General features: G+C 36.9%; 2 protein-coding genes and 1 pseudogene across 5 annotated transcripts in view; 2 read left to right on the top strand and 1 right to left on the bottom strand.

Moving 5' to 3' along the window:
* LOC143746097 (uncharacterized) overlaps positions 1-12,641 on the top strand; it is a 543,695-nt gene that overhangs the window by 13,898 nt on the left and 517,156 nt on the right. The window contains exon 3 of one of the 3 annotated variants that reach the window (XM_077237849.1): positions 175-3,178. The exons of 1 other annotated variant lie outside the window; for it this stretch is intronic. Coding sequence is in view for 1 of the 2 variants with exons in the window: in XM_077237851.1 (XP_077093966.1) it covers positions 175-241 (67 nt within the window). In the remaining variant the exon portion in view is untranslated. Of the gene's footprint in view, positions 1-174; positions 3,179-12,641 lie in introns of those variants that run through there. One more of the 3 variants, XM_077237851.1, reaches the window with a different exon arrangement.
* Positions 1-12,641, top strand: part of LOC143746127 (uncharacterized) — a 341,659-nt pseudogene that overhangs the window by 103,032 nt on the left and 225,986 nt on the right. The window lies entirely within an intron of this gene.
* LOC143746085 (uncharacterized) overlaps positions 1-12,641 on the bottom strand; it is a 317,610-nt gene that overhangs the window by 188,200 nt on the left and 116,769 nt on the right. The window lies entirely within an intron of this gene.

The following is a 12,641-nucleotide window of genomic DNA, read 5'->3' as shown; positions in this document are numbered from 1 at the left end:
CAAATCATCTTCCTGACATTAAAATAGATCATAATTGTGCACAGCAGTCGTCCACCAGATTTGATGAGATTAAAATGACTATTGAATTCATCAGTGATCTTGACTTTGAGCTTCACTTTTCATTTCACATTTGTCTCTCATTTGAAATCTCACATGATTTAATGTTTCTTTTAGACCTGATGGACATGAACAAGAAAGGAAAAACAAAAGCCAAAAAATCTGTCTCCTGCCCTCAGTGTAAAAAACACTTCACATGTAAATCAAGTGTGAAGATTCACATGAGAGTTCACACTGGGAAGAAGCGGCTCAGGCTTTCTCTCTGAATACAAATCAGCTTCTCATTCTGAAGAAAGAGCATTTACCTGTGAACTGTGATAACTGGAGAAGAGGCCATAACACTTTTAAGAGAGACATGAATCTGATATAAATGTTTAACTCTATTTTCATCAGAATATCTAGTTTCTCTTCCACTTCTACTCATACATGCAAATGCAATATATACTTTCATGTATCTTTGAAACTGGACACTTTTCTTCTCTTCTTCTCTTGAGATGCTTTGGCTCTTATAAGTCAGTAAAGAGAGAGATCTGTCTCATTCGCTTTCACTTTTACTTAATGTTTGTATTTGCTTAAAGTAATGATTGATTAATCTATTTACTCATTTTTATCAACATCTCATTGTTATTGTCCGTTTTTCTTTTCTTTCTGATTTAGCTTGAATCAGGAATAATTTTAGTTCTGAAAGTCATGAAGTTTCCTGATATGATTGCTTTTTAAACTTTCATGTTTTAATTTTCCCAATAGAGCTTTTAAATGCCTAAATTATATTTCACCCACACATGACTGACACTGAATGAGATTGCTGTCTATCATTTTTAACAGTTTCAACCTTGATATCCAGTGTCATATATACATTTCAAAGAGTTTGTTCTTGTCAGTTTGATGTTTCATTCACACCATGAGGCTTCATGAAGTCAGAACAATTACTATGAACTTTAAACAAGACAGTTTTTACTAAATAAACTGAAATGGGGAGGGGTGGTGATGGCGCAGTGGATAAGACACATGCCTTTGGTGTGAGAGACTTGGGTTCGAATCCACTGTGAGACACCAATGTGTCCCTGAGTAAAACACTTAACCCCTAGTCGCTTCAGAGGCGTGCGACCTCTGAAATATAGCAATTGTAAGTCGCTTTGGATAAAAGCGTCAGCTAAATGAGGAAGTGGCCGAGATGGAAACGAGGAGAACGGGAAAGGAAGTGGCCGAGATGGAGGGGGGACAGGACATATGACTGCAGGCTTGGCGGATTTTATGAAGGAGAACAATCATGGACTGAAAAATTAATGTGCATCGATCATTCCTGGGACAGTTAAGTACCTCACTCACATTTATGATGATCTCTAAAGCCCTCTGATGTTATCTGTGTGTCTCAGCTTGGAAGTTAAACCCAGTGTTGTTGTGATTTCTCGAGGCTCGTCGCTTCTGTTGATAATTATCTCCCACGCTGCCCTTACTGTAGTTCCATGGGAGTGGAGGAATCTGGACCAATATTGGAGTAAAGGCTTTAATTCATTGTGAGTGTGAGAATTGCAGTGTTTATGGTTCTATAAGCACGTTTGAAGTCTTGAGTGACTTTTTCTGAATACACGAGTGTGGGAAGAACAGTCCTGTCTTTAACCATGACTTCGACCAGTTGACTTGTGTAGAAGATTTTATTATTTAGAAAACAAGTAATTTTGCTATATATTTGGACACAATTATTTCTTCTGTCTGTGACTTTGGATTTCCTCTGTGTATGTGAAAGACCTCGAATGGAATGTTGTTTGCTGCAGAAAATTCTATTCTGAGAAGTCACATGGTAAAAGACCTTTACCCAAAACTATCTATAGGGTGTGTTACCTTCTTTGGAAGAAGAAGTATGTATATAACTCTGAACCAAAATGTACTCGGGCGCGCACTGGAAGGCCAGAGGGCCAGAGAGCGTTAGAGCGCCGTTCTATGGAACGGGACGGCGTTCGAAAATAAAGTCTAATTATTTCTGGCATCAAAGATCTCTGCGAAGTTATTTTTCAGAAAGATTGAAAACCACAACATTTGGCGCCCGAACAGGGACTTGGGTTTTGAGGCAGAAGGAACCACGAAAGGCGACTCTGGTGACCGACACAGACAACAGTGGCCACTGTACTTTGAGGTGAGCAATTTTTGCTTTTGAAAAAGTATGTGTTGTCACCAGTGAGCCAGAGTGGTAAGACCCTTTAAAATGCTTCTCCAAGTTTAAAGAACTAAAAAATTGATCTTTGATTCTAGAAATAATTGTCTATTGTTGTTGACGATATCAAGTAATGTGTTAAAGCGCGGCGGAGCTCCCGTTAGTGTTTGCCAGTATTTATATAATCTGATGCAGATTGTATGAATATTGGTAGGATGCTGATGTGCCGCTAAAGGTTTTGTCGTATGTACGTAAGAATTTATGTTTACTGTTAAAGGATAACAATTATTGTTTTTTCTTGTCAAGAGGGCCTTGAGGATGACAAGTGTACTGATAGAGGTTATCAGTTTTTTATAGATTTAAGTATACTGATAAAGGGTATCAGATTTCTGTGTTTCCTATTAAGAGGGCCTTGACGGATAATGGGATAGCATGTACACAGATGAAGTTAAGTATACTGGTAAAGGTTACCAGAACTCTGTGTTTCTTATTAAGAGGGCCTTGAGGATAATAAGTTAATTGCATGTGCACAGATTAAGTTTGGTTTATTGTTACCGCCTTGTTATAGGTTAACAAGGGACTGGGTAAGTTTTATGTGGATTTCGCCAAGAGGGCCTGGAAGGATGGCGAATATTGCACAGATAAGTTTAGCTTTTGGTTACCGCCTTGTTATAGGTTAACAAGGGACTGTACGGAAAAGCTATGTAGTATATGACTCTGTTGTGTCGGAGGAAGTGAATCGCAGAGGTCTGTGATAGTTTAAAGTTATTCAGTGAAGTATTGTTTGTAAAAACAGTGAGAAACACTGTGATTAGAATATAGCTCTGTGTGTGTATGTAGGATCCTGTCCTGTGTGTCTGCTTGACTGTGACTGTGGTTAAAAATAGGTGACAAGGAATGTGTGAATGTGCTTGAGAGACAAGTAATGTATAAATGAGTATTAAAAGTAAAGGAAATAGTAAAAGAAAACAATTGTTTCAAGATATTAGTCTTGCAGATTATTGTAGTATAAATAAGTTAAAGTATAAAATATATATTAATAAATGGACTGATATATATTAATGGATAAATAAATAAAAATGCACGTGCTTAATATATTCTATCTTATATCTGAAGACGTCTAAAATTTGTATCTCATTATCCCTGAAGACAAAGTGAGAGAAAAATGATTCTATTGTAGATAATTAAGTTTGTGCTAAGAAAAAATAACTTGTGCAGTGTGCTAAAAGTGAACAAGATTGGGTGACCAAGTTTCAACAGTCATAAATAATTTACAGCAATCTTAGAATTGTAGTAAATGGGAATTGTTGGGAATGGGTGAGGAAAAGTTTATTCACCATGTTAGATTATTTTGAGCACAGCATGCAAATACAGAAGAACGATTGAAGGCTGATTTTATGATAGGGAAAATTATTTAATTGTATTATACTCAGAAAATCAAAAGTTAGATTATTGCTCATATTGCAATGAAGAAATAGCTTGCTTTTTCCATGCAACGAAGAACTTGCTTTACTAAAAACAGAATGGGAGAACTGCTGTTGTCAACCAGTGATTATTATATAATATAAAAGATCTAGGAAAAAGATGGTTAAAAGTGGAATATAGATAAAGAGCTAATAGCTCAGGAACAAATATTTATAAAGATGAATTTGATCTATGCAGCTCTCTGAGTGTTCAAGTTTCAGATGGCTTCAGTGTCGAATGGAAGAGGTGAAAGGTCAAAGACGACTGCAGAGAGAAGAAGAAGAGAGGGTGAGGGGCTTTCAGCTCCCCTTCTGAAGATGACCACTTTCTGGAAAACTCAGCATGGAGAAAGACTGTTTAATGCTGGAAAAGGTGAAACTTTCACTATTTCACTGGAGACTTTTTCCTGAGGACAAGAGGAAAATCCTGAGATGCAAAGCTGTGGCAAAATCTATCAAAGCCCAAACTGAGAAGGGGCAGAGAAAAAACAGAGCCAATATTTCTGTTTACACCAAGCCTTGAGTGACAGCTAGGCTGACGACACATGCAGAGCGACAGCCATGAAGCTTTAACAGACTGATAATCTAAAAACAGAAGAACTGACCGAAACCCTTCCCTTACGGGCAACACAGGTGTGGCAACTCCAATGATCCCTCTAGAGACTGCTTCAAATTTAGTTATTTTATTAACTTTATTCATTCTGATTATTCACTGGTCTCATAAGCAATTCTTTATATTCTCTGCTAAACTAACCCTCTTTGCTTTTCCGGTAGGTTCAAGTCCAGCCATATAAAAAAGAAAGAGAATACACTGAAAGAGAGAAGTGGGTGCTCAACTCACCAAATAGTTCAAACTGAGGCTGGATTTGGTATAGTGAGGGCTATTATATGAAACAATTATAGGGCTAAAAGCATGAAAAATTATTCTGTAGCAAAGAAAAAGATAGACGCAAAATGTCAAAGAATTATTATTATTGTTTGCAAAACAATGATACTGGTCACTCCATTTTGTTTTGCTAAGTTTTTAGAGATATAGATTGGAGAAAAAATTACTCCAAAAGTCCAAGCTTATGAAATCGCAAAAAATGCTGTCAGAACTGGGATAATGAGATGGAAATGTTGTTGGCCATGGATCCAAGATTATGCAGAGATCTCCAATTTATTTATTTATTATAAAGCAGCTCATGAGCAAAAAACAAAAAAAGAATAGGAAAAATCAGAAAAACAAATGACAAAATGTATTTGAAAAATTACAATTGGCAGGCTTATTATTCTAAAATACTTAGTCTATTAGAATTTGTAAAAATAAAAGGATTATAACGGATGGTGTTAAACTAAACCTTATGATCATTGACACTTCTCAGTAATGTTTGACATAGCTGTGTTGACCTGATCAGACCTTATGGCTAAAATTATAGGATGCCACATTTAGAGCACAACCTGCAAGAATGTATGCTGGCCAGTGTGTGTGAGAGACACTGAGTGTGAATGAGTGAGAGATTGTGTCTGAAGAGACACTAAGGCAAATCAATTATTTTGCCAATACAGCTGTATTTAAAATTTAACATGTGGGCCCACAGGGCAAATTCTGCCCAATAAAATAATGACCATGGATGGATTTGGTTAAATTTCCTGGTCAGGAACTGAAGTAACAATATGAAAAAACAAAGAATGAAAAGAGAAAAATAAAAATAGAAAAAACAGTGCCACATTTGCGCAGCGCATAACATATCTGACTTTCTTTTCAGCATAACACGTCTGCCTTTCTTTTCAGCATATCGTGATGGAGCTGATCTTTGTCAAAAGTATGAAATATTGTCTTGTAACTTTTGTCAAAGTGGGTTGAGTATTGTCCAAGATGCCTAATAAATAATGTGCTGATAGTGGAACTCAAGACAAAGAGATAACTGAGTTGAATTGACTAATTTTAAGAGTACATTGGAAATTTATTGTGAGAAAAATGCAAAAAAGTTGCAAATAATGATCAAAAGTCAAATTTATGAAAAACAAATGAGAATATATGGATTAAAGTCCTGCTGTTAATGAAGGCAGAAAGGACACCACTCAGCCCACATGACCTTTCTACAGGTAACATCGAGAAGGACAATGGGACAGATGAGCAGATGATTGAAATCACATGTTGTTTTCACTAACAAAAAAAAATTAAGCTTTAATTTACAGATAGCAGCAGCTCGATTCCAGGAAGGATTCTGGGACGAGTCTAACAAAAAGAACCAGTAACTGTGCTTTGTAATTTCAGAAGAAGTGATCAACAGTGTGACATTTGAGTCCATGCCTCTCAACTTAAAATACACCAACTGACTTCAGCAACCCCCCACAACTGAACTGAGGGATCAAGGACATGCTGACAATGAGAGAAAGAGTCCATTGCAACGAACGACTCACTGGAGACACCCTGGTGAAAGATGTAATGATTGATGACAAGGTTAACAGAATGATCAAATCATGAATGGAAGAAAAGACAAACTTGACCAGAAACACAGGAATGAGAGGAACTGTGCAAAGAAAAGAGAATCAACAGAGATGAGTACAAGCTCAAACAATAGTCAACATCAACCAACTTTCCTATGATTGGATGTTCAGCCCTTGAATAGATTCAGTAGCAACTTAATAATAACCCCATCAAAACAAAAAATTATTGAGGAGAAAAATATATTACGCAACATAGAAAACAATGATAATGACTAATTAAGAAAAGAAACTAAAATAATGTTAACAATTAATTTAAGAAATTGATATAGCATAATGGGAATTAAGACAATTCATGAAGGAAAAAATTAGAACTAAAAATAACTTTTAAATACATTTTAAGGGGTACTCAGATGTAACTTGTCAATACAAGGGTATACTTAATTTAAGGCTACAGTTGAAATTAAAGCAAGTATTAACACTGGGTATTAACAAATATTCAATGTCAAAATTGAATTTATAAGATTTGATTCAATATGCAATTGACTAATATTAAGTAGTACTTATAGAAAGTTTATAGACTTACAAGAAGTTATTGAAATTCAGTAACAAACAAGCCCTTATGAACAATCTAAATGGCACCAGAGGGGGGTCAAGAATAGATATTTGGCATTCACATGAAGGACAGATTGTCGAACCAATGAATACTTTTGAATATTCTCAGTCCAGATGCGCAATGGTTTTAAACCAGTGCGCAAAGGGGGGAGTAAGATAAGGAAATTAAAAATTAAAATGAAGATAAAATTAAAGGCATTTTAAATTAAAAAGCATTGTTTGCAAAGTTTTGTGAAATTTGTGGCAAAAACAAAGTTAAGAAAAGAACAGCGACAAAAATAGGCCATATATCAGTATACCATGTGGACATGATATAGATGGGTAAAAGCAATGAAATCAGCAGAGGAGGGACAGGAACAGAAATTAAATCTCTGACAGAGAAGTAATCCTTAGATTGGAAGTCTATCAGAAATAACATCAGATTATATGTCAACTAAACAGAAGTATTGAAGATTTAAAATAAGTTGCATACGAACACAAGGAAGTTTTAATAATGATTAAGTTATAATGCTAATGGTTTAAAAGGTTGATAGAAAAACTTTTAGATTGTTAGATATAAAGAAAAAGAAATGTACATATAAGGAATATGTAAGAGTGCAAAAAGTTGTTCTCTAGAGTTATTTTTCTAATTGTCTAATAAGTTTATTGAATGACTTTTATGAGATAAATGTAACATTGCTCTGAAGCTTTCTTAGTTAGAGTGATTACATGAGACATAATTAGTTTATTCATGATAGTTTATTTAGAAATTAGTAGAAACGAAGAAAATGTATTCAGTTTAGTCTTGAACTGAGGAGCTACAATGAGAATAGGAAGCAACATGCGAGATTAAAAAGGTCAAAATGGAATTTATTGTTTAAATTTGGTAATAAAATAGACAGTAAGTGAAATGTATTGCAATTTATTAGATAGGTGTAAAGTGTTCTGTTCACTAAAATTGACTGACTAAAAGATGGATTCTTCGAATTTAAGAAATGATATTCTCTCATAAGAAGTGATAAAAATGAGAGAGTTATGTTTACCCAGCCATATTTTGAATTAATAGTCATATGGATCAAGTAGAACAAAAATGCATAATAAATCAATTAGACTACTATAATAAGCAGATATTTATTATAATGCTTTGTCTGCATTAGGAGAAAAACAATTATATGAAAAAAGTAGAATGACTCATGTTTGGTGATCAGTGTTGCACTTTTACTAAATAATATTGCGCAGGGAGGAAAATTTAGCGATTACGATTGAGTCAAGAAAAACTTAAGAGCAGAAGTTAAGAAAAACTTAATGTAAAGTCTGGAAAATTATGATTTTCTCAATTAGAGATGTTTTTGGAGATGCAGTATTAAAATTGGGTTATTATTCTGTTGTGTACTTTGTATATTAAGATCATTAGTTGGAAAACCACGGTTAAACGAATGAAAATGCGGAAAAAAGATAATGAAAACTAATTTGAGAGGGCAACCAAATTGATATTTACAAACCCTGGATGTTGATTCCAGTAAATGAGAATTGAGGACGAAGAAGATGATTGATGACCCAGACCCTAGAGGATATCTACACCGCAAGAAAACTTTCAATAGTATAAGAGACTTTTATGTTTGACATACTCTACATAACTGTGTCAATAACAGGCAATGCTGAACCAAATGTATACACACACTTATAACACTGTCTTATTCTTTGGTTTAATTTTGATTAGGGAGAATTCGAGTTTTTTACTTTTTCCATTAAACAAAAAAGAAAGAACAACTAAAAGAAATAAAAATGTATGGAAGAAGATGTTTGGCTCGAGTGCTCCTCCGGAGTGTGGTGGCTTAATCCAGTAATTGGTAAGGAGAATGGGTGACTCAGTTGGGTCACTAGGTAACATAACTGAGGGAGCTGGATTTTGAAACTACACTCTGGAAAAAAGATAGTGAATGTGAGGCTTAATAAGCCTCAGAGGAGGGAATGTAGAAGATTTTATTATTTAGAAAACAAGTAATTTTGCTATATATTTGGACACAATTATTTCTTCTGTCTGTGACTTTGGATTTCCTCTGTGTATGTGAAAGACCTCGAATGGAATGTTGTTTGCTGCAGAAAATTCTATTCTGAGAAGTCACATGGTAAAAGACCTTTACCCAAAACTATCTATAGGGTGTGTTACCTTCTTTGGAAGAAGAAGTATGTATATAACTCTGAACCAAAATATACTCGGGCGCGCACTGGAAGGCCAGAGGGCCAGAGAGCGTTAGAGCGCCGTTCTATGGAACGGGACGGCGTTCGAAAATAAAGTCTAATTATTTCTGGCATCAAAGATCTCTGCGAAGTTATTTTTCAGAAAGATTGAAAACCACAACACTTGCTACCCCAGTGGAACGCTGAGCTGTATTCACTGTTATATCTGAGTGGGTATTAAGCAGAAAAGAGCCATCTATCTCTCTGATGTGCTGATGTGATTTGAAGAGGATGTCTCACCCGAGTGCTGTACTTTGTCTGTTCTGAAGAGGGCCTCTTACCTGCATGTTGATCGCTGTCTGACTCAAAGAGGAGTTTCTATCTGAGTGCTACTCACCATCTGTCCTGAGGATTAGTCGTGAAGTCTCGCCTGAATGCTGCCCACCGTCTGTTCTGCAGATTCATTGTGAAGTTCTCTCCTGAGTGCTGTTCACCGCCTGTCTTGAAGATCCGCTGTGGAGTCCCCCACTCTAGTGCTGCTTACCGTCTGCTCTGCAGATTCACTGTGAAGTTCCTTACCTGAGTGCTGTTCACTGTCTGTCCTGTAGATCCATCGTGTAGTCCCCCACTTTAGTGCTGCTTATCGTCTGTTCTGCAGATTTACTGAGAAGTTCCTTACCTGAGTGTTACTCACCGTCTATCCTGAGGATTAAGTTGTGAGGTCTCACCTGAATGCTGCCCACCGTCTGCTCTGCAGATTCGTTGTGAAGCTTCCTATTTGAGTGCTGTTCCAGGTCTGTCCTGAGGATGAAGTTGAGAAGTCTAGCCTGAATGCTGCCCACCGTCTGTTCTGCAGATACGTTCTGAAGTTCTCTCCGGGGTACTGTTTATTGTCTGTCCGGAGGATCCATTGTGGGGTACATTACCATTGGCTATGCCAGCGAGAGCCCTTCTTCCTGCAGCTGCTATATCCCTGGGACCTTGGAAGATAAAGAAGAGATCGATTAATTGATGCCTTGTTCTGAGAGACTATTTTAATTTAATAAAGCAACACAACTTTGTATCTTATAACGTTGTGCTGTCTGTGGTGTTCTCTGGTCAGGCTCCTCAGGGTGGTACACTTTGAAAGGGGCGGCGTTGAAGGTCTGGTTGGCGCCCCGGCCTGTGACAATGTCAGTGGTTTTCAATCACTAGGGGGCTGTGAGAACTTGAAATGAATTGACATACATTAATATAATTTGTTTATTTTTATTATTAATACATAGAATTTAAAAAGATAAATTCATTATTAATTAAAATCTTGTCTTTTCTCTGAGTATTTCGCCGTTTTTCTGTTCTGGTTGTTAGACCTGTTATTAAACGGGGAAGAGAAAATAACAGGTGCACATCACGTGATATACATGTGCTACACTGAGTTGTCAATTGTGTATAGACCCCTTTTCAGTTGATAAACATGATGACGTTTTTATGTGGGCGGAGCTTAGGTAGAGGCAGAACGATCCCTCTGGTCGCTTCACTAAAGCTAGTTTGCAAGCTTTGTTAGCTTGTTTTTTAACAATGACGGGAGAAAATCTGATTTTATCTTAAGCGTAGAGCTAAAGTAATATTGAAACTACATTCTAATAAATTAAGTGAACTTCACTGGAGCGCTGAAAAGACATACACACATTATCCCTTCGCCCACACCGTTGGATCTCCGTCGTTGGGCCGATGGGTGGTTTTCATGGGGTCACAGAGAGTCGGGCACGATTGGGAGACTGAACAACAACAACACACTCAGTCCATTATTTATTTTTCTTTAAACTTAAGAACACTTGTTTATAAAAATATTCTGTGTACATCAAAGATTATCTTGGAATCCTTTAGATACAGGTTTGACATTAGTTTATTTAATTATAAACACATCCCAATAACATATAAAACAAATAGTAATCCATAAATGCTAATTCATAATCAAACCTACACCTCTATTGAATAGAAAACATGTGTATAATGGATATATAGTGTCTGATATATAGTTTTTTTCTCCATTCTGATGTAGTTTTGGTTCCTTGCCACTGTCAGCATTGACTGTCTGACAGCATTGACATCATTATATGAGAACTGAAGTGAGCTGGACAATGATACCACTGTTTTATCCAGAGCGGCTATATATATATATATATATATATATATACAGGTCCTTCTCAAAAAATTAGCATATTGTGATAAAGTTCATTATTTTCCATAATGTAATGATGAAAATTAAACTTTCATATATTTTAGATTCATTGCACACCAACTGAAATATTTCAGGTCTTTTATTGTTTTAATACTGATGATTTTGGCATACAGCTCATGAAAACCCAAAATTCCTATCTCAACAAATTAGCATATCATGAAAAGGTTCTCTAAACGAGCTATTAACCTAATCATCTGAATCAACTAATTAACTCTAAACACCTGCAAAAGATTCCTGAGGCTTTTAAAAACTCCCAGCCTGTTTCATTACTCAAAACCGCAATCATGGGTAAGACTGCCGACCTGACTGCTGTCCAGAAGGCCTTCATTGACACCCTCAAGCAAGAGGGTAAGACACAGAAAGAAATTGTGGCGTGGCATGGAGGCAATCAGCCTGTGGCACTGCTGAGGTCTTATGGAGGCCCAGGATGCTTCGATAGCGGCCTTAAGCTCATCCAGAGTGTTGGGTCTTGCGTCTCTCAACTTTCTCTTCACAATATCCCACAGATTCTCCATGGGGTTCAGGTCAGGAGAGTTGGCAGGCCAATTGAGGACAGTAATACCATGGTCAGTAAACCATTTACCAGTGGTTTTGGCACTGTGAGCAGGTGCCAGGTCGTGCTTTATCTCCATAAAGCTTTTCAGCAGATGGAAGCATGAAGCGCTCCAAAATCTCCTGATAGCTAGCTACATTGACCCTGCCCTTGATAAACACAGTGGACCAACACCAGCAGCTGACATGGCACCCCAGACCATCACTGACTGTGGGTACTCCAGTGCTGCTTATCTGTAGCCCAGGTCAGGCACTTCTGCCGCTGTTTCTGGTTCAAAAGTGTCTTGACCTGGGGAATGCGGCACCTGTAGCCCATTTCCTGCACACGCCTGTGCACGGTGGCTCTGGATGTTTCTACTCCAGACTCAGTCCACTGCTTCCGCAGGTCCCCCAAGGTCGGGAATCGGTCCTTCTCCACAATCTTCCTCAGGGTCCGGTCACCTCTTCTCGTTGTGCAGCGTTTTTTGCCACACTTTTTCCTTCCCACAGACTTCCCACTGAGGTGCCTTGATACAGCACTCTGGGAACAGCCTATTTGTTCAGAAATTTCTTTCTGTGTCTTACCCTCTTGCTTGAGGGTGTCAATGATGGCCTTCTGGACAGCAGTCAGGTCGGCAGTCTTACCCATGATTGCGGTTTTGAGTAATGAAACAGGCTGGGAGTTTTTAAAAGCCTCAGGAATCTTTTGCAGGTGTTTAGAGTTAATTAGTTGATTCAGATGATTAGGTTAATAGCTCGTTTAGAGAACCTTTTCATGATATGCTAATTTTTTGAGACAGGAATTTTGGGTTTTCATGAGCTGTATGCCAAAATCATCAGTATTAAAACAATAAAAGACCTGAAATATTTCAGTTGGTGTGCAATGAATCTAAAATATATGAAAGTTTAATTTTTATCATTAAATTATGGAAAATAATGAACTTTATCACAATATGCTAATTTTTTGAGAAGGACCTGTGTATATATATATATATATATATATATATATATA

Source organism: Siphateles boraxobius, unplaced genomic scaffold (assembly GCF_051911475.1).
Source record: "Siphateles boraxobius isolate OS27281-9 unplaced genomic scaffold, OSU_SipBor_1 21, whole genome shotgun sequence".
Lineage (NCBI taxonomy): Eukaryota > Metazoa > Chordata > Actinopteri > Cypriniformes > Leuciscidae > Siphateles > Siphateles boraxobius.
This window is presented reverse-complemented; position numbering and strand designations above follow the sequence as displayed.